This window comes from Pagrus major, chromosome 13, assembly GCF_040436345.1.
Source record: "Pagrus major chromosome 13, Pma_NU_1.0".
In the NCBI taxonomy this organism is placed as follows: Eukaryota; Metazoa; Chordata; class Actinopteri; order Spariformes; family Sparidae; genus Pagrus; species Pagrus major.
Genome location: NC_133227.1, coordinates 3,015,841 through 3,034,539, shown reverse-complemented (window position 1 = coordinate 3,034,539; position 18,699 = coordinate 3,015,841). Strand labels below are relative to the sequence as shown.

The window sequence follows — 18,699 nt, the reverse complement described above, 5'->3', positions numbered from 1 at the left end:
AAGGCATGCAGAAAGAGATACAAAGACAAACACGATGAGAAGCTCAATTTCAAATGCAAATTACTACAATAGTGTTCCATATAAACAGACTACCAGTAATAATGTATTAGTAACTACAAAAAGATAAATGCAGGATAATTCATTTGTACAATTGACACATGCTGTTCAGAACTGCCCAATTGGGGACATGCAGGGTAGCAGATAGTGGAGACAGGTTGTTACAGTTGACTTAGTACAAAGTGACAAAAAGGCCCTCACCTTCTGGGCCACAAGGAAAGTCAGCCTGCGGATTCCGTGTTCAAACAGTAGAGATTTCTGGAACAGGACAAACAAAAACAAAAAAGGTCAGGACACACTTAACTCTCTCGCAGAAATCAAGATAAACAAATGTCTTGCTGTAGACCGCTCTTACATTTGACTGAGTGAACGATCGGAAGCTGGCTGCAAGGCCGTCATCGTCAATGTCGCTGTCGGTCTTTATGGCCACGTTCAAGATATGGATAGGCTCGTCCTGAACACTCTAGATGACAAAGCAAATACACATTTTCATTCTAAGATACGCAGCCATGCAGGTCATTGAGTGTCCTGTGATTATTAGAAGTCTGTTCTCGTCACCTTGTTGTCCTCTTCACCATACAGGACAGGATTACCTCCCTCTGGGAAGGTTGGACTTGGGGGAGGAGAGTCGGAGAAGCAGCTCAACACGTCTGTTATGTTCCTGTAGAGGAGGGATTAAAAAAAAATAAAAATAAAAATCCACACACACACACATTAATCACACCTGCAATATTGTCTCCCCCTACAAATGACAGATATCCAAGGGAAGAAATTTTTTACTACAAGGACTGACCTGGTGAACTCCTGGAAGGAGCGGAAAGACACCATGGCTCCCATACGCTGACAAGGTGGCGTAAAAGATGTGTCGAGCAGGACGTCACTGACGCTGGCTACATGCACCATGCCGTAGTGGTTCAGGTTGGATGAGAATGACATCCTAGGGTACCGGCAAGGCAAGGACAGTTTATTTACAGTATATATCACATTTTATACACAGAGAGAACTCAAGGTGCTTTACAGGTAGAGGAATAAAAGTAAAACATTAAAACAATTTTTACATAAAGAGAGCAATTATAATGGGAATCTGCCATAACCGCTAGAATGATTTTGTGACAATGTCCCACATCCACCTTTAAGAACCTCACAACAGTTTTGATCCCTCAGTTTTAAAGCAGTTTGATACTGGAATATAATACTGTGTATGAAAACACTTAAAATCATCATGTGTTAATTGTAATAGACTCTTTACTATAAGAACTGAATGAGGTTCCAATTTAAAAAAGAACAAGCAAGACCAAAATAACACCATTACATGTGAACAGAGTGAGTGTGGGATTTTTGACAGACCACATGTTAGTCAAATTAAGAAGAAGAGATTCCTTTTACAGGAACTATGAAACATAAAACCACCCGAAAGACCATATAAATATCCAGGGTTCATTTATTTGGGTGTTAGTATTTTGATCGTAAGAAGCTGTCCCAGAGGTTATAAACCCACTGAAAGCACTCGAGAAGTTTAGTGTGCCAAACCTGTCCACAGATTCCGAATCTGGGGCATTTTTCTTCTCAGCATTATCATCCTTAGATTTACTATCTTGTGCTTTAAGGTCCTGGGGTTTAGTTTCCTGTAATTTAGTGTCCGATGCTTTTACATAGTCCAGCAATGGAGCAGACATTTTCCTGGCAGGACAGTCACAGGTTTCAGTTCAGGAGATTTGCACTGGTGTACAACATTTCCCCAAACATGTCACTTTAATTATATTACACCACTTACATCCCATGTTAATCCAAACCTCAAAATACCAGAGTTCATACACACAACAGTTAGGAGTATAAGACTTTTTCACAAGGACACAAACACACGCAAACAGACTCAAAAAATGCTTGACACAGAGGCTGAATGCCAAGGGCCATGCTGCTGTCAGTAAGATTAAGAAACACTGTTTCTCAATCAGACTAAACTCCAGTTGCTATAATCGGTTTCATTTTTGGAAATTTCAAAGCACCAAACAATCTGCTGACTTAATTATAACATGGATTAACATGGATGCTCTGACCGTGCAGCTAGCTATTCTAAAGTCACTAGCGGTCTATGCAATAAAAAGAATGTTTACAATACCTGTTTAGAGTGGGGATGTTCCCTCTGCAATCAAACGACATTGATTACTAAGTGGTTAGTGGCAGGCACCAGGAGAGGAAGACAGTCAAGATGTAGCAATGTGTGTGTGCGTGTATGTGTGTGTGTGTGTGTGTGCGTGTGTGTGTGTGTGTGTGTGTGTGTGTGTATAAACGTGTGTGTCCTTTAATATGATGAATTTATTTTGCATTAATGAATATGTAAATGAATGCAATGAGTGTAAAAAATGGAGGATGAAGTAAATTGAAAATATCTTTCGAGCCATAAACACACATTTCACTTCCTGACTGCTCCCTTTTATAAACATGCATCATGAGATCCTAAGGCCTCCTTGTCCTGAGATATACTCTGAACAAAGACAGAGGATCACTTCACATTCTCATGCCGTGTTTAGTTCACAGTGATGAGCCAAACATTAAGGTTAATTCAGAGACATAAAAAAAAACATGCAATAAAATGTGTGAATGATGGCAATCAAAGGATTTCTGCAACTAACTGCAAAAACAAGCAAAACCCAGCACGGCAAACAAACAACATGCAAATACACTTAAGTGTGCACACATTCACACACAGACAAACTGGTCACTTTCGCACAGGTAGGATGCAGAACACGAGTGCAACAGGAATGCCACATTACTTTCTCTGTGATATCTTTTTTCAAATGCTGAGCATGTACACGACAAATCTTTGAGTTTGTCAATGGTTTCTCTCTATGGAAGAAGAGCGCCCCAATGTTTTTCCAGGACTTACAAGGACAGGCAACTGAAGCTCTTGAAGCTATGAGCTTTGCTGCTAATGACACACACACACGCTTCGAACAAATTCAAAATACCTTCGTCTGCACATGGGGAGCATTTACATTGAGAACAACTGTGACCAATGACACATAGCTGGGAAGGAGGGAGAGGAAAGGTGGCACCATGGAGGAATAAGGACTGTGAAGTAAACTCCACTTTTTCACTGCTGCAATAATTTAAAAACCTATCACCAGCTGCTAAGATATTCATCTTAAAATAATAATGATTTCCAGGCATTGGATTGATATGTTTTGTGTAACCACAGCACACCTCCATTAATGCAACAAACATCTAGACAATTGAGTAATACGGTGGTCTATGAGGGAAAGGGAGATACAAAAAGAGAGTCACCAAATGATGCTCATAATTATTTTAATTTTGTCATAATTAAAACAAAAGTTGCAAGTTCTGCCACTAAGATAAAGCTGTGACCAAATATATGCTGTTGCTGCCAATTTGCTAGCTAAACTGCCACCAAAAAAAAATCAACACTCATGCCTATCATACATCTGATTCCTGTCCACAGTGCCATTTAAAAGACCAGTGTGTAAAATTTAGTGGCATCTAGCGGTGACGTTGCAGATTGCAACCTACTGAACACCCCTCGTCTCACCTTCCCCTACAGTGGCCATTAACAATACAAAAAAAGGAAAAGGGCCTGTGGAAGAGGATGTGCTCCCTCTGTAAATGGCTCATTTTAAAAAAGGTAACTTAAACAGTCTTAGGTGATTATACACTAATGAAAAGATCATTATGAACATTAAATTTAATTACATTTCTGCCCATAAATCCTGCACACTGGACCTTCAAGGGGGGAGCAGCAGCAAAGATGATGCACAGCATGTGAGCTTTGCGGGCATTTTGTGTATGAATTACCTGTTCGGGTGCGATGTGGGAAGCATAAACTGGAACTCTACTACACATGTGTTGTCTCTCAGCTGTCGATGTTGAACGCTGTTCAGCTCATATGCAATGTAAGCTCTGCGAACGTACACCTGCGGTTATTGGAGATAAAGCCACAGAAAACATTAGCTGGATATGTGAATCTTCTGCGTTTCAACAATGAAATTAAGTCGAGTTAAATTGATTTGTTGACTGAGCTTATTATTCCTCTCACCTCAAGAGCAGCCATCCTGACTACCTGATTACTGTGATAGAAGAAGTTGGGCAGAACATCAAAGATCGATGTTTCTGAAAGGATCAGTTTCTAGGTGGGAAAAAAAGAGAATTGGTCATCTTGAACACTTCCTCTAAAAGCCATATTTGCTACTCCTTTATTACCTACCTGCAGGTTCTCAATGCAGAATTGGTGTCCATACATATCAATGGCAGAGAGGAAGATGGACTCAACCTGGTTGTGTCGCAACTCATAAGAGGGGAGGTGGGAAGCAATCAACACCTGAGTAAGGAGGATGAATGAATGAGTTAAAAAGAGTAGATGGTGACATCTGGTGGTGAAAGTCTCTCCATAGTACATGGATTTATCCACATTTTTATGTCTAATCCCCAAGTCTGATGTCAATAAATAGGGCAAATCTGCATGTGAATTAGTGGGGATGAGACACTGTAATCTCATATAGCTCATTGTAATACAAGCTCATGACAGTATCTTGAAAATCCTACTCAAAGCAGCTTTAACCACTTGCAAAGAATTCTGGTTTTCCAGGTCTTATCCATTCTTCTAACAAAGAATTTTTTCCTTGAGTGCTTTTTTTGTTGTCAGTGACAGATTCTCCCCAACCCCTTGATGTTATTTTGAAAGCATGGCTTGCTTATTTAAATGCATTATTGATAGAAACGTGGAATCAGACTCCCCGCTCTTTTGTGGTGGTGGCCTGGGTAGGAGCAGACTGACAGCACAAAAAATAAATGCAGAAAAAAAAAAAACATGTTCAGTGGTGAGAAACGGCTTATCAAGACCTTTGGGGGTTGCTGTGTATTGGTTTCAGTTTTAGTCAAGACTTTGGATGGAATCATTTTAAATATGAGGATGTTTTGTCCTGTGTAAAGCTCTCCTTTAACCTAGCCACGCCTCAGAAGATTGGAGATCATATGTCAGAGAAACCTGCATTCTCCGGGAGAAAACTACCAGGGGAAACCAGGTCTGTCAAATGCTCCTGATTATATAAATCAGGTTTTACATGACAGTTAAGAAATGAGCTTAATGGAATATAAAAGACTGTAGCGCAGTTACTTTAGTGCATTCAAACACACTGAATGTTGATTATAGAATCTTTGCAATGGAACGTAGAACAAAGTTGTCAACAAAAATTAATCCACATCTGACCTGTCGGGCACGCAGTGCCACCTTGGCATTGGTTGTCTTGCTGAGCTGGGTGAGTTCGGTCAAGATGGCCATCAGTTCATCTGTCAGCGTTGGATCACGACCACACAGCTGGTCCTAGACACAGGAGATAACATTACATTACATAACAAACAACATATCTAAAACACCTAAGTTAATAATAGAAAATAATGATCTTTTTTAAATTATATACCACTTCTTAAATCCTAAAGCCCATTTACCTAAAGCTGAGGTGCAACAATTACATAAATCACTAATTACATTACTGGCCTGATAAGAATGACATTACTGTGTTACTTCTCTCCCTGAGGAAGGGATAGGAGTGTTGTAAGCAGGTTATAATAACACATTAACAGTGCTTACACATACATATATTTACATATCCATGTGTAGACACTAGACTTAAGAAGGGCCTCAACGAAAAGCCAGTTCACCCTTAATTAAACTTTTTGTGACTGGATTGAAATATGAATATGGATAAGATGAAGGTGTGAATATGGCAAACAAAAAGAAATCTAATCAAGGCTGTCAAACAGACACTTACAATGAGCATAGTAACCAGCAGGTTCTTCTTGGTGACTTGAGCATGAGAGAAGATGTAGTTGAGCACATTAGCCATGTCTCCTTTGTTTTCCTCACGCAGTGTAAACACACACTTGTCATAGTGTCCTGTTAACAAACCAACACATAGGAGCTTTGTTAAATACTGCACATGGGAACTGCAGTGGCTGAGATACTGAGGAGTTTACTGTGAAAGAGCTCCACCATGTGGACAGAATGAGTAAATGCATTTAAAAAAGGACAGTGAGCCAAAACAACAATACTCTGACATGTGGCAACATGTCACCACAATGAACACTTAAAACCAGTAATTAAGTGTGCTGCTGCCAATGCTCACCATTCTGAAACTGGATCTCTACTTTCAGGTACTGTCTGAGCAAGTCCATCACCACGGCCTTCATGTGACCACGGATGCCACTGCGATACCTTTTGGAGACAAAAAACAGTTTGGTCTGACAATGAAGAACAATGCAGCAGTGTACTCATTGGGCATACAGGCAGAAAGTAGATCCACCAATCTGTGGAACAAGAGATCTAGACTCTAAACAAAACAAATAACTGATGTAAAGAAATCAATCTCAGTGTTACAAATAAGATCATGTCATCCTGAGCTGTTCTGTTCAATTCGTCACTATGGGTCACAGGGTGTAAATCCTTGTGATCAATATGTGATGCTTTGAATTACACTGAGGCAAAGACTATCATACTCACTTCTGTACCAGCTGAACGATGCTTTGTGTGTTCATGAAGAAGACTTCTCGCTCTGACTTCTTGTTGAGAGTAGCAGCGTGGCTGTCCAGGATGTTTGCAATCTAAAAACAAGGGAGATAAATAATACAAGCATTTAACCCCAACAGCAGTGGAGACTCATAAGCAGTTAATCCTACTGACGGCCTCTCAGATAGCCTGCTACTGTTATAATATCCAGACTGAGATCTTAACTGGGTGTGAAAATCATGCTTAAAATTACAGATTCATATCATTAGAGGTGTGGGTTTCCCTAACACTCAGATCAGTGTACTGGCCTGTCTTTGCTCTTCATGAACTACGCGTTAAAATGAAAGTTTAGCAGGTAAATACATAAAAAAACGTTGTTTTATTTTGGAGACAACTGTGAGAAAACATCTTCTCTCATTACAGCCTGAATTATAAAGAATAGATATTAAAATCTCTGAGTGAACCCAACTGCTAAATTTCCAGAGAGAAAGAGCTTGCATTCTTTAACCCGGATAGATATGCGGTCAGATATATATTTTGAAATAATTCGTTTGCACAAGAAACTGCAGACAGTAATTTTCTGGCCAACTGGAAAACTGGCGAGACACTACAGTTTAGAAATTCCACCTTCAAAACTAACAACCATTTTTTGTTATAGCTGGCTTTTATAAATGTTTATTAGATGACTGGATATAACATTAAAAATGAGCTATACATTTTTTAATAACTAATCACTCTGTTCTCTCTGAGAACTGTGGTTACCGTGGAAACAAACCTTTACTATTGCTGGCGAATAACAAAAGAACAGCGAGGTGCTACAAAAGGAGCTTTACAGTTATAAACAGGATACATTTAAGAAGAGTTCTGTGGGCGTAGTTGGCACTGTGTGTGCATGCGTTGGTGCATTACCTGCTGGCTGGGAAACTGGCAGAGCACAGAGGTGATGTTGCTGGCATACTGAGCCATCTCCTTCTTGATGGCCTTTTCAACAGCGGGCGGGATGCGACCTGACACACTCGTCATGATGTCTTGAAGTTCCAACAGTGGCAAAGAGGGATCACGCATGGTTTTCATCAACCTTTCCACCCACTCTTTCAGCTAGGACAGGCACAGCACGAACATCTTTAAGGAGCTGCTCACAGTCAAGAGAGCTGATGTTGTGTAAAGCGAGGTGTGAATGAATTCTTACCTTAGCACTGAAGAAAGGCTCAGGAAGACAGTAGCCATTCATTATGTGAACAAGATGATCCAGTGTGTTGTGGAAGACTCGGTGTAGCTTTTCTCCTCTCAGAGCAACTGCCTGGATAGTAGGCAGGGCCCCTGTGTGCAGCTCTGCCTACAACACAAACATAAATACTTATTAATTCAATTGTGTAGTATAGCAGGAAGTAGCGGCAGGCTACCCCACCTAAGCGCAGACTGAAGAAACCTCTAGTTATCTTGAATGTCCTTCCAAAAAAGTAGTCCAAATGTGTAGCTTACACTCTACCCAGGATTCACTAGTAGTGGACTCCTTCTCCACAATTAAGCCTGCCTTCTGACTTTCTGACATTAGCTTCGCTCAGATGTTTATGTTAACACTTGTTCCCCTCAGATAATTGAGCAATCATCTTTGTTGGCAGCCTCAATTTCCTGCCTCATTGATGACTGAACTTGATGAAGTGACTTGTCACAAACAGAATAAGTAGAGTGCATTTTGAACACGTTACTTTTTAATCAAAGATGGAGCTGAAAGCTGTGACGCATGACCTAACTTGAAATGCAAACTGATAAATATTACATATCGTGGATACTTTTGCTGCAGGGAAATGGGAAATCCTACTTTGCATGCAGCATACACTTGTGTAGATTGCATAAGCCAGACATTCAGTACCTGTTGCACTCTGCTTGGGTCATCCAGCTGCAGCTTGGCGATAACACAGCCAGGCTCCAGTGCTGCTCCAGTCCTCTTCACATAGTGAATACAACCAGACTCTGCAGCTGTAAGGGTCATCACCATCTTCATCACCTGGAATGAGAAGACGTGCAAATTTTACATCTGTACAACTCATCACACAAAAGTAAATCTTAACCGATTCCTTCTTTCTCGTTGACAACAAAGACATAACATAGTGTACCTCTATTTCAGCATAGCACTGGCCAGAAAACACGTGCCCGCCATCCTCGACTGTGTACTGGATAATCTTTCCTGCTGAAGGAGAGCGCAGCAGCGAAGGATCATTCTCCTTTTCAAAAACGCAGGTCTTGTTCCCAATTGTAATGCGATACCTGAAGGGGAAAAAGAGATACTTAAGTAGTTTTACCAGAAACAGAAAACCTTAAGAGCATTAATTTATTTCTGTTAAGTTGTTAACTGAATCCAGATATTTACAGGCAGTGAATTAGTAGCATAAAAATGTGTCATTTAATTATCTTGTAATTCAATTTCATTCTACTCTGTGGTAAAGTTTCATCTAAATTAGCAATGATAATTGTAAAGCTGTGATTCCTCTTACCTGTCAACCTCTTCCTTCATGTAGGTAGTATAGCTGCTTCCATCATAAGACAGCAAAAGACCTCCATCACTGAGCCGATGGACGTCCACCTCAGCAGAGGAGTGGTTCATGATGACCACGTAGGAGTTGGGAGACTGCCGTGTCACTGTCAGGACGTACTTGATACCTTCATAGATCAGCTCCACATCTACAGTGTTGAGCAGTGTGTGAGCTGGCAGCACCTGGCCCCTGGTTGGCGAGTAAAGAGCATCTCATGTTTTCTATTCAAACACTGCTCATAATTTTCCTGTGTACCTACTGCTTGGAGATTAACATTGCATTCTTACCTTTCCAGAGAGTGAAGAAAGTTGGACACACTGTTCCTCAGATTGACATCTGCCACATGAAGAGCCCCGCTCACAATGCCCAGCATTGTATCGGGACGCTCCGCCTGCACAGGACACACACTTTATATTTTAGCATAAATTCAAACTGCATGGTGCGAAGACAAGCACAAGAGCTTACTATTATCTCAACACTTAGATGTAGTGCGGTTTCAGCACATTATAATATGTGTCAGTATGTCAAATATATCTTTTCTCAAATAGCAACTGTGCACACCTGCATCTTCTCTGAGATTAGCCTGTCCAGCCAGCCTGTGTCAATGCTGTTGTGCTGAAAGCTTTCAGTCTCCAGCAGCTTAATGAGGTATTCCACGGTGGTCCTGAAGTCTCCTCTGATAGACAGCTCCTTCAGAGCCACAACCATGTTGCTAGAAAAAGATTAACACAGCAATAATGTGATGTATAAAAACCTTTAAATAATTGTGTTAAAAATATCTCCCATGGTAAATATACTGCAAATTAACATTGGCAATACGTAAATGTTTTTTGAGTGAGCTTAGGGACACAGCTATGTTTTTTTTTCTGTGTGTACTCACGAGATGGCTTCTTCACGATTCTCTCCCCAAGAGAAACAGTGTCCAAACTGGGAGTCAGCAAACTCGTGCAGCCCTCCAGCAGCTGCGACACTGAAGTAGCCCCACACGTTCTTATTGCTGCGGAAATTCAGCTCCTGCACTGTTCCGGAGCTTGGCTTGAAACCCTGCAACAACACCACAACCACATTTCGTCTTCTCATAAACTGAACCAAAAGTTTACAACAATGGCCTTTATTTATAGTAGAAAAGGTACAGAGTGAAACATTTAAAACATAGGCTTATATTATTATATTTTGTGTACCAGGAGAGAGTGAGGCTTACCTCATCAGGATTTTCACTGGTGATACGTGCTGCAATGACATGGCCCCGTGGAGAGGGCGCTGTCGACAGACCCTCAAAGTCAATGGGAGAGTCTCCCCAGGGTTGGACCCCGTAAAGCATCCTGATGTCTTTGATCCTTTGAAGAGGGATACCCATAGCAATCTGACAGAAGATAGTGGCATTAGTACAACGCACACAACAAGTTTATGCTAGGGGAACTGGTAAATAAACAGGGTTAACGGCACGTATATGGATTGTGAATGTATTTGCTTTGAATCAACCACATAAGTTTTCTCCAGCATGCTTATCTGATCTCAGTTTTGATCTCAGACCATCAATAAACACCATCTTGCTGAGTTGTTGCCTGGGAAAAGATAACCTCGTCCTCTGTGCCAGAAAGAGTGGGTCACTACTACGGCAACACCCTCAGCTTGCCTACAAAGCATTCCCAGCAAACACTGTCCTTCAGCTTGACTGCCACTGACCTATTTACACACAATCCTAAACACTGCGGAACGCACCACGTGACCAAGTGCTGCTACAACCACTGGATCTACTACACCGTTACTGCGTGCTGCCTCCTTCTTTTGCAGCCCGTTGCCATGGAGACAAGGGGGCCCGTCTAGTGCTGGGCGGTGAAGCGTGCTAACTTTGTCTGCTACAGGACAGTCCCCGACTTAAACATGCTGGATGTGATGTAACAGAGCGTGCTCTTTCTATCTCTGCAGGCGTGTCTGCGTGAGACTGACCTGCAGTTGGGCGGCAGGCAAATTGACATCGGCCACCATCTCGGTGCAGGGGTGCTCCACCTGCAGACGTGGGTTGAGTTCCAGGAAGTAGAAGCTGCCATCCTGGCTGTAGAGGTACTCCACTGTACCTGCACTGACGTAACCCACCATCTTAGCAAGCTTCACTGCACACTGAAAAGAGAACAAAACATTATATTTATAATAAGGTTCAATTTTGTCCAAGGTTTGATGAATCTGAGTTTACTTAGTTGGCCTGTGATCTCCATGTATTAGCTATAGATAAGTATACACAATGCTAAATGGGTTTTACCCTTTCCATATCCTCAAACACATCAGAGGTGGCGATGGTAGCAGGAGCCTCCTCTATAATTTTCTGGTGCCGTCGCTGCACAGAACAGTCTCGACCAAACAGAGAAATGGCGTTGCCGTACTGATCAGCCAAAATCTGGACCTCTAAGTGGCGGGCATGCTTGGCTAGCTGCATGACGAAAATAGGTGAGCCCGGAACTTCTGCCTGAACCTGGAGAATGAAAGAGAAAGCAAATCAGTAAATGCATACACATACAATATACTGTATGTACACAGCCATTCTGTGTAAAGTCTTACATTATGTTTCAAATGAATTTCCACTGACCTGTCTGAAGAGGTTAGGGAAATCATCAGCACAGTTGACTTTACGGATGCCTTTTCCTCCACCTCCCTCTGAGGCCTTCACCATTACTGGGTAGCCGACCTTCTCTGCAGCCTGGCAACGGAAACACACAGCTTATCAGCATACAAGCAAGTATTCACAATATACTTTAGCACATGAGACATACATTTGGCATTATGAACTGTAAGTTAGATGACGTGCTTACTTTAAGGCCATCCTCTACATCCTGTATACAGCCAAGCTCATATACATCAGTAGGAACGTTGATGATTTTCTTCCTTTGGTTGTTCTCCGTCCATTCTACCGTCAGGCCTGAGAAGACAAAGGGATATACATTCAGCATGCATTCTTTTCTGAAATCTCAGGGATCTGACTTCAAATACAAACATAAAAATAATATACTATAATTTTGAGAAATATTGCTGAAACCAAACATTAGCTGCATGACTTTTAAATATGAAGGAATTCAGGAACCACTGATTGTTTTTTCAGAGTAAAGTGTTTTTTTTTTTTCAAAAGCTGATCATTGACAGCATTAACAGAAGACCATCTTTGGACCCCACTCAAACTATAACCTACCTGTGCCGCTCCAAGGCAGGGTTGGAATGCCCGCTGTCTGAGCTACAATAGACGAGGCAATCTTGTCTCCTAGAGCCCACATAGCCTGACTTGGGGGACCTGAAGAAGAAGTAGGCAAAATAAAAGCATTTTAGTTGAGAATAACTGGTGACTTAAAGGGTCAACAAAGTGATAAATGATAGTAAGAAGCTTAACTTACCCATGAAGGCAATGCCATTCTTGTGAAGCAGCTCTGGGAGTTTGGGGTTCTCTGAGGCATGACCCCACCCAGCCCACACAGCCTGTAAGGAACACGAGACAACAGGTCACAACACTCAGTCGATGATATAATGCTTAGCAACTGTTGGAAAACTACTACTAAGTGTGTGGTGGTACCTGAACTGGTATGCGTTTAGCGATGTCCAGAATAAGCTCCACATTGGCATAGTTGTTGTTGTTAGTCCCTCCTGGCACAGGCACGTAATGATCTGCCATTTTGATGTACTCTGTGAAAGACAAACAGGAGAACCTATTTTTCCCCCAAAATCATCCTGCTGCAGACGCATCTACCATATTCGTCACTGGTGTAGTGTTTTCTGAATCACTGAAGACGTTTAGATGCACAAAGAATGTTGAGATGTTCACATCATGCTAAAACTTACCTGCATTTGCCTTCAGGTCCTCGGGTGTCACCATTACAACAAAGCGGATTGCCCTTTCATTGCGAAACATCTCATAGGCCCAACGTCGGATGGAGCGCATGCATTTGACCGCTGCAATGCCATTGTTGGCGATAAGCACCTGGAGGAGCAAAATAGTTGAGTTACAAATGTTGATTCTGTTAACTATTACTTCACTAATAACAGCTGGTCCGATCATGTAATAGATACTATTGCGTCTACAATATATGCTTAATGACTTTACACTGTGATGGTCATCTTATTTCGTGGCTGTGTGATGCAAACACACAAAAACAAATTTGCTTTGCTTTAGAATTCTCCACTTGTTTGTTACAAAGAGGTCATAAAGATTAATTTCTGAATATGGCATGATTTATTCCAAAGAAGGAGGTGCTACACAAAAATCATCACCTTCTCGATAACTTTGTTGCCACCAAAGCGGGTGACAAACTCAGCAGGAGAAGCCACAGTGAAGTCCCTCTGGAGATCGATACGCCGGCGATCTCTGCCTTGCTTCACCAGGTGCAGCCCCGACATGCTCGGCCTGTTTTAAGAAATAGAAAGAATGCATGTTGTAACACCTCTAGTTATTACAAGAATGAGAGTCTTTGTGCTGCTAGCTGAAAGAATCAGAAAACTTGTAAGTTCTCATTTTCAACTGTGTGTCTTTCGGCAGCAGCCTTAAAGACAGGTTGTGTTTACAACCCAGAAGATAAAACGACACCGATATCAGCTCCCATTGATAAAAGACTGATTCTTCTAAGTAATGGAGGATGTGACTACTGTATCTTATCTTAAACTTTATAGCTTGTAGGTGAGTTACAGCTTCACCTTAATCTATGATAAACAGTAAATGCTATCGAAGACAAGGACAGAAATGATGGGAATGATTTGGGAGTAGGTGTTAGAACAGCAAAAGGGTCAACACTTGTCTTTAAGAAGATAACTCTCTGTTTACAGTATAACAACTGACTGCAGAACATATCATGTTTAACAGGACATGACATGACACACAACAGTCCCCAAACATGTTTACATGCTTGGGCAAGCACCTCCGACAGGATTTGCAGAGCTCTGTGAATCAAGCTCCACCCTATAGGGGAGCCATAAGGGGGAATGGGTGGTACAGGGGGGAGGGATATGACTATCTGCTGGAGGGTGTGGCTGTGCCAGGGCTCGTTTGGCTGGCTGGCTTCTGTGGCCTGATACTGCATTATTGCATCACTGTCGGGGTTTCCAGCACAAGGGAAATTAATTCTTACTGAATGGAGGCTCCGATTTCAATCCAGCTGTGGAGCTGCAAGTTTGTTTTGTCCTATGAGAGGGACAACTAGAGGGGTGGAGGAGGCCGACACCCCCATCCAGCACATCCAGTTTTAAAACGGTCATCCCCAGCTTATTTTAGTTTCCCTTCTCTCACCCTCTTTGTCCTTGTGAAAACGATCACACAAAACCTGAGTGGACATACAACTATTGAGATGGAGAAGTTCCTGATGTCTTCTATAGACAATGCAGTTCTGAAATTGCAAGTTGCTAAAACAATCACAACTTTCCTGACAAGCACCAAAGTCAGCCAGCAGGGAGAAAATACCACTATCTGCATGGTTGGCTGCATAACAAAACAATATCTAGAAAACCATTTTAAACCCCTTTTTTAAAGCCCCTTTCAGTCAACTGGACGGAAAGAAACATGTAATTATGAGGAGGATATTCTGTAGGAAGTTATCTACATCAGCATTACAATCTCTTTTTAATCACAGACCTAAATCTTCTGTGAGGTTTTCGAGGAAAATGTAATTTTCAAGCCCCCCTTTGTGAAAGTGACAGTGAAATGAGAGATCTACGGAGCCCAGTGAAAAAAAACTTGCTGCTGGCAGAGAGACTAAACACTACTGCAAGCTTCAAACAAAGTCCTGCCGGTACTGAATGGCTCCTTTTCAGTGTCGGATTGTGCATATCTGTGCAAACTTTTCCAAACCAACATTCTGCAATCTTTGCCTACTTTCAAGGACCACCTCAGAGACGCAATAGACAGAGAAAGCTTTTAGCTGTGAGCAGCTAGAGAAACAGCATTTTTTTCACATGTGCTGCAAAAAAAAGACTACCCAGGGAAGGAGGAGCGCACAGTCTGAACAGAGTGTACTCAGTTTGGACTCCAGTCCACAAGGATTGCTCCAATAGGAGACGTCTCGTAAGGAAAGCATTTGAGTTAGGAAAATGTTTAAGGTAGTTTCTTAGCAATTACTTAAACAAATTGTTCTACATGGCAAAGAAAGAAAAAGCTTTAGAAAAAAAAACTGTATACACACACATGTAACAAGTATCATAACCACAATATTCAGTGAGAAAAAGTACATGAACCTCTGAAGTCTTGAATCCAACCTGAGATTATGAATGGGGCCATCGATGTGGTCAAACCCCATCTCATAGGTGCTGTCCGAGCTCCCGGAGGATGGTGACAACGACCTGGTCTCCTTCTCCTCCAGCTGCATGTCAGGCTTCCCTTGGATCTCATCCTCCGAGTTCTCCTCCGACACCGATCCCACCATGAAGTGAGAGTGCAGCGCCGCGACAGCTGGGTTCTTCTTAGCAGCACCGTCCTGCTGTGCCATGGCTGGGCGACACGAACAGGCTGCGAAAACTGGCAAGAAACACAACAGTGGCGGCTGCAGTTATAAAGGAGATACAGAGTCCAAATGCCAGGGTACAGTGTGACATGTGATGCTGTTTGTCTTATTGCAAAAGTGGGTAGCATGAACTGTCTTGATAAAGCAACTGATATTGCATCACTTGGACTCGCAGTGGGAGCATCAGTGCAATGTGTGAAGGGTCTGAGAAAGCATCATTATTGAACACAACAAAACAGCTGTACATCAGAACTCCAGAGGGATGAAATAATGGCATTTGCGTGTAATGCTGCTCATGTTTACCAGCCATTATGCAGCCAGAAGCAATTGTTTAAGCCCTGAATGAGTGCATCCAATGTGAAAAGCGTACATACAAACAGCTGCACTCTATAAAACATGTACAAATCTCACCTGCATGTGAGATTCACTTTAAATGTGCCTGCCAATTCAAATAAATACACATAAAACACACTTTTAGCCATTAAATATCAATGAGACAGATGCATGACTACAACTATAGGCTGTACACATTAATTTCAGAGCACATTGTACAGAAACTTACATTACCTGCTCTGGTACGAGATTACTCCTTCACTTTCTCATTCAGTAGCTAGGTTAGCTAACTAACATCACCCTATGGAAACAACAACACGCCATTAGTCTGCCACCGTTTCTTTACGATGCTACAGCTACATTTTTTCTCACACCTGCTCGAGCGTGTACAAAGAGTAGACTCCCAGGTGAGTCACACCTTACCTATCGATAGCTGCTTGCGGGACCAGAAAAACAAGCTGAGCACCGCAGCCAGACACGCCACAAACGTGACCCAGGGGAACATCACCGAATGATACCGAGAACAGCATTTAAGCTAGCCGACCGAAACTACGTACACAAAGTGTATTATTAAAGAAATGACATAGCTGGTGGAGTTATTGGGGTTTTTTTTGTAGGTGAGGCTGGTGTGAAATCAACTCACTAACCCTAGCTGTCAAGTCAAAGCTAGCTTCCTGTAACTCAACAGCAGCCACGGATAAGCTGAGGCGCTGGTGCTAATAAGTTAGCTAGCTCGCCGGCAGCGGCTAACACAACTCTGTGACAGCAGTGATACGGTCCCGCTGACTGTACTGCAGGTGGACTGGTGCTGCAGCGTGGTCGAAAGCTCCTGACAGCCAGTGCAACATAATCTGAGATAAACGTCGAGGACTCACCGGTGGAGATAAACCGGCACGTAATCCTGAAAAAAAAAGTAGAATCCAGCCGATCGATGAATTAACCTTGTCTGTCAGACATGTCTGATTCCAGAGATGATGGGGAGGAGGGAAAAAAAAGGAATCACATCATGATGAGGTCACACAGCTCCAACAGACGCTTTAACAGCAGAGAGTGGGGTGATGTGATGATGCGCAGGCGGGTTACTCCTGGACGTTGACCTCTGACCGCAGCTTCCGCTATAGAAATAGACCCGGTAGAAAAGACTCTGCTTCCAAGATGGCTGCGACAAAATTAAATTAAAATTGTGCATTCCTTTCCAGCTGAGACAACAATTTAAATAACACTCCTTTACTTTTATTTATTATTCCTCAAAAACGGACTTGTGTGTTGTGTTGCAGTATGCGAATACTAAATCAAATTGAAGCTGAAGTATAAAGACAGTTTATTTAATAATAATAATATATAAAAAATATAAACAATACGCCTATCAATTTACACTACTGCAAATTTTTCCTGTCGCTGTACATGCTTAATCAGTAACAGTATGGTCATATTTTTCAGTTACTATCTATATTTCTTTCAAAGACAAAATTTAAGTTCAACACTGAATAAACTGATGATATTAGGTATAGTTTGAAGCATCCCAGCCTTGCGGATGTGATATTGTTTGAGTCTGCAGGCCTGTTGCGAGACCATAGCTTCTAAAATGTATGTCAATCGATAAATACTTAAATAGATCAACAAAGCAACTCTTTGAGATTAAGCATGTTCGGAGAATAAGTGATACATAGGTTCTACTTCTGCTTCACAGAAAGAGCGTCCTGGAGAAATATCTGCTTTATATTTCTGTAGGCCTAATAATATATTACAAGGGGAGTATCTGTGTAATAGGACCATATCACAATACATTTTATATGAGAAATAGCAGCTTTGTTTGTCTTTTATAATGTCTTTTATGATTGTGTTATAGTCTTCATATCCCAATAGGCTGCCTCTATCAGTAAGTACATCTCAAACAAAGTTTTTGGACTTGTTTCTAGACAATACATGCTGATTGTTCCATACTGTACATGACTGAAGAAAAATAGTTTGGGAATCTATGTCACGCAGATCTAGGAGGATTTCATTCACAGAGAACCAATCAGATAACAGAGTGTTTTTTTGTGGGCGGGGTTAGGAGGGTTACAGGAGGGGCGGGTCCCGGAGGAGGAGGTCCCTCTTCCTGCGTGTACAGCATGTGCTGTCTGAAGCAACACAATTCTTCTGCTGTGCCAAAAATATTAAACGTGCAGTGATCTGGTTTAGCACAAGAAGTCCAGACACCAGAAATCAGCCAATGAGCTGCAGATACTGTTAGTGTCAAGTCAGAATACATCTCCTTGTTTTTTGAAGGAAAAGAAGACTCTTGACTTTTGTGTTGTTGTTGTTGTTGTTTGCTTTTTGTTTTAATAAATTTGGGAACCAGTAATGAGATGGCTCTGCTTGCAAAGAAGCATTTGCTGTAGTGCAACCTTTACACAAGTTGTATAATGTTGCGTATTAATTGATTTTTCCAAAATTATTTTTGTTTGTTTTTTACATCTCTTCTCGATCTTTTTTATCTTTCAATTGACAAGAAACTGCTTTACTAAAGGAATACACGCCAAAAATGAGGTATCTTCATGCATTGAAAGTCACTCAGTGGCGCATAAAGCCATAAAAGAATCTTCCATTTTGTGCAGGCCATAGAGCAAAAGCACCAGAGACTACTGCCCTTTGAGTCGGATAACATCCGGTTAGCCTTTAACTAAGCAGATGCTTCCAGGATAAGGTGCATTTTGAGCTGCAAAAATTATTATGACACAAAATCAGAAAAGACCAATCAATGAGTAAATAACTAAAAAGTACATAGGCTCCTTAAAGCATGTGGGCT

The 18,699-nt window shown here is 41.6% G+C and overlaps 1 protein-coding gene across 8 annotated transcripts in view; it reads right to left on the bottom strand.

Moving 5' to 3' along the window:
• Nucleotides 1-16,918, bottom strand: part of acaca (acetyl-CoA carboxylase alpha) — a 47,511-nt gene extending 30,593 nt beyond the window's left edge. For 2 of the 8 annotated variants that reach the window (XM_073479661.1, XM_073479663.1), the window contains exons 1-33: nucleotides 16,784-16,918; nucleotides 15,310-15,589; nucleotides 13,360-13,492; nucleotides 12,931-13,069; nucleotides 12,665-12,774; nucleotides 12,489-12,570; nucleotides 12,290-12,388; nucleotides 11,916-12,022; nucleotides 11,693-11,803; nucleotides 11,369-11,578; nucleotides 11,059-11,229; nucleotides 10,310-10,471; nucleotides 9,989-10,152; nucleotides 9,670-9,820; nucleotides 9,396-9,499; nucleotides 9,070-9,297; nucleotides 8,692-8,842; nucleotides 8,448-8,582; nucleotides 7,764-7,910; nucleotides 7,484-7,672; nucleotides 6,569-6,669; nucleotides 6,195-6,283; nucleotides 5,841-5,965; nucleotides 5,279-5,392; nucleotides 4,277-4,390; nucleotides 4,109-4,198; nucleotides 3,868-3,986; nucleotides 2,177-2,200; nucleotides 1,588-1,737; nucleotides 851-994; nucleotides 616-718; nucleotides 413-520; nucleotides 259-315 (exon numbers count right to left, since the gene is read on the bottom strand). In XM_073479661.1, coding sequence (XP_073335762.1) covers nucleotides 259-315; nucleotides 413-520; nucleotides 616-718; nucleotides 851-994; nucleotides 1,588-1,737; nucleotides 2,177-2,200; nucleotides 3,868-3,986; nucleotides 4,109-4,198; nucleotides 4,277-4,390; nucleotides 5,279-5,392; nucleotides 5,841-5,965; nucleotides 6,195-6,283; nucleotides 6,569-6,669; nucleotides 7,484-7,672; nucleotides 7,764-7,910; nucleotides 8,448-8,582; nucleotides 8,692-8,842; nucleotides 9,070-9,297; nucleotides 9,396-9,499; nucleotides 9,670-9,820; nucleotides 9,989-10,152; nucleotides 10,310-10,471; nucleotides 11,059-11,229; nucleotides 11,369-11,578; nucleotides 11,693-11,803; nucleotides 11,916-12,022; nucleotides 12,290-12,388; nucleotides 12,489-12,570; nucleotides 12,665-12,774; nucleotides 12,931-13,069; nucleotides 13,360-13,492; nucleotides 15,310-15,560 — 4,182 coding nt within the window. In that variant the 5' untranslated portion in view covers nucleotides 15,561-15,589; nucleotides 16,784-16,918. The remainder of the gene's footprint in view (nucleotides 1-258; nucleotides 316-412; nucleotides 521-615; nucleotides 719-850; nucleotides 995-1,587; nucleotides 1,738-2,176; nucleotides 2,201-3,867; nucleotides 3,987-4,108; nucleotides 4,199-4,276; nucleotides 4,391-5,278; nucleotides 5,393-5,840; nucleotides 5,966-6,194; nucleotides 6,284-6,568; nucleotides 6,670-7,483; nucleotides 7,673-7,763; nucleotides 7,911-8,447; nucleotides 8,583-8,691; nucleotides 8,843-9,069; nucleotides 9,298-9,395; nucleotides 9,500-9,669; nucleotides 9,821-9,988; nucleotides 10,153-10,309; nucleotides 10,472-11,058; nucleotides 11,230-11,368; nucleotides 11,579-11,692; nucleotides 11,804-11,915; nucleotides 12,023-12,289; nucleotides 12,389-12,488; nucleotides 12,571-12,664; nucleotides 12,775-12,930; nucleotides 13,070-13,359; nucleotides 13,493-15,309; nucleotides 15,590-16,783) is intronic. The other 6 variants (XM_073479662.1, XM_073479668.1, XM_073479664.1 and 3 more) reach the window with 3 other exon arrangements.
• Between the last annotated feature and the right edge of the window lie 1,781 nt (nucleotides 16,919-18,699).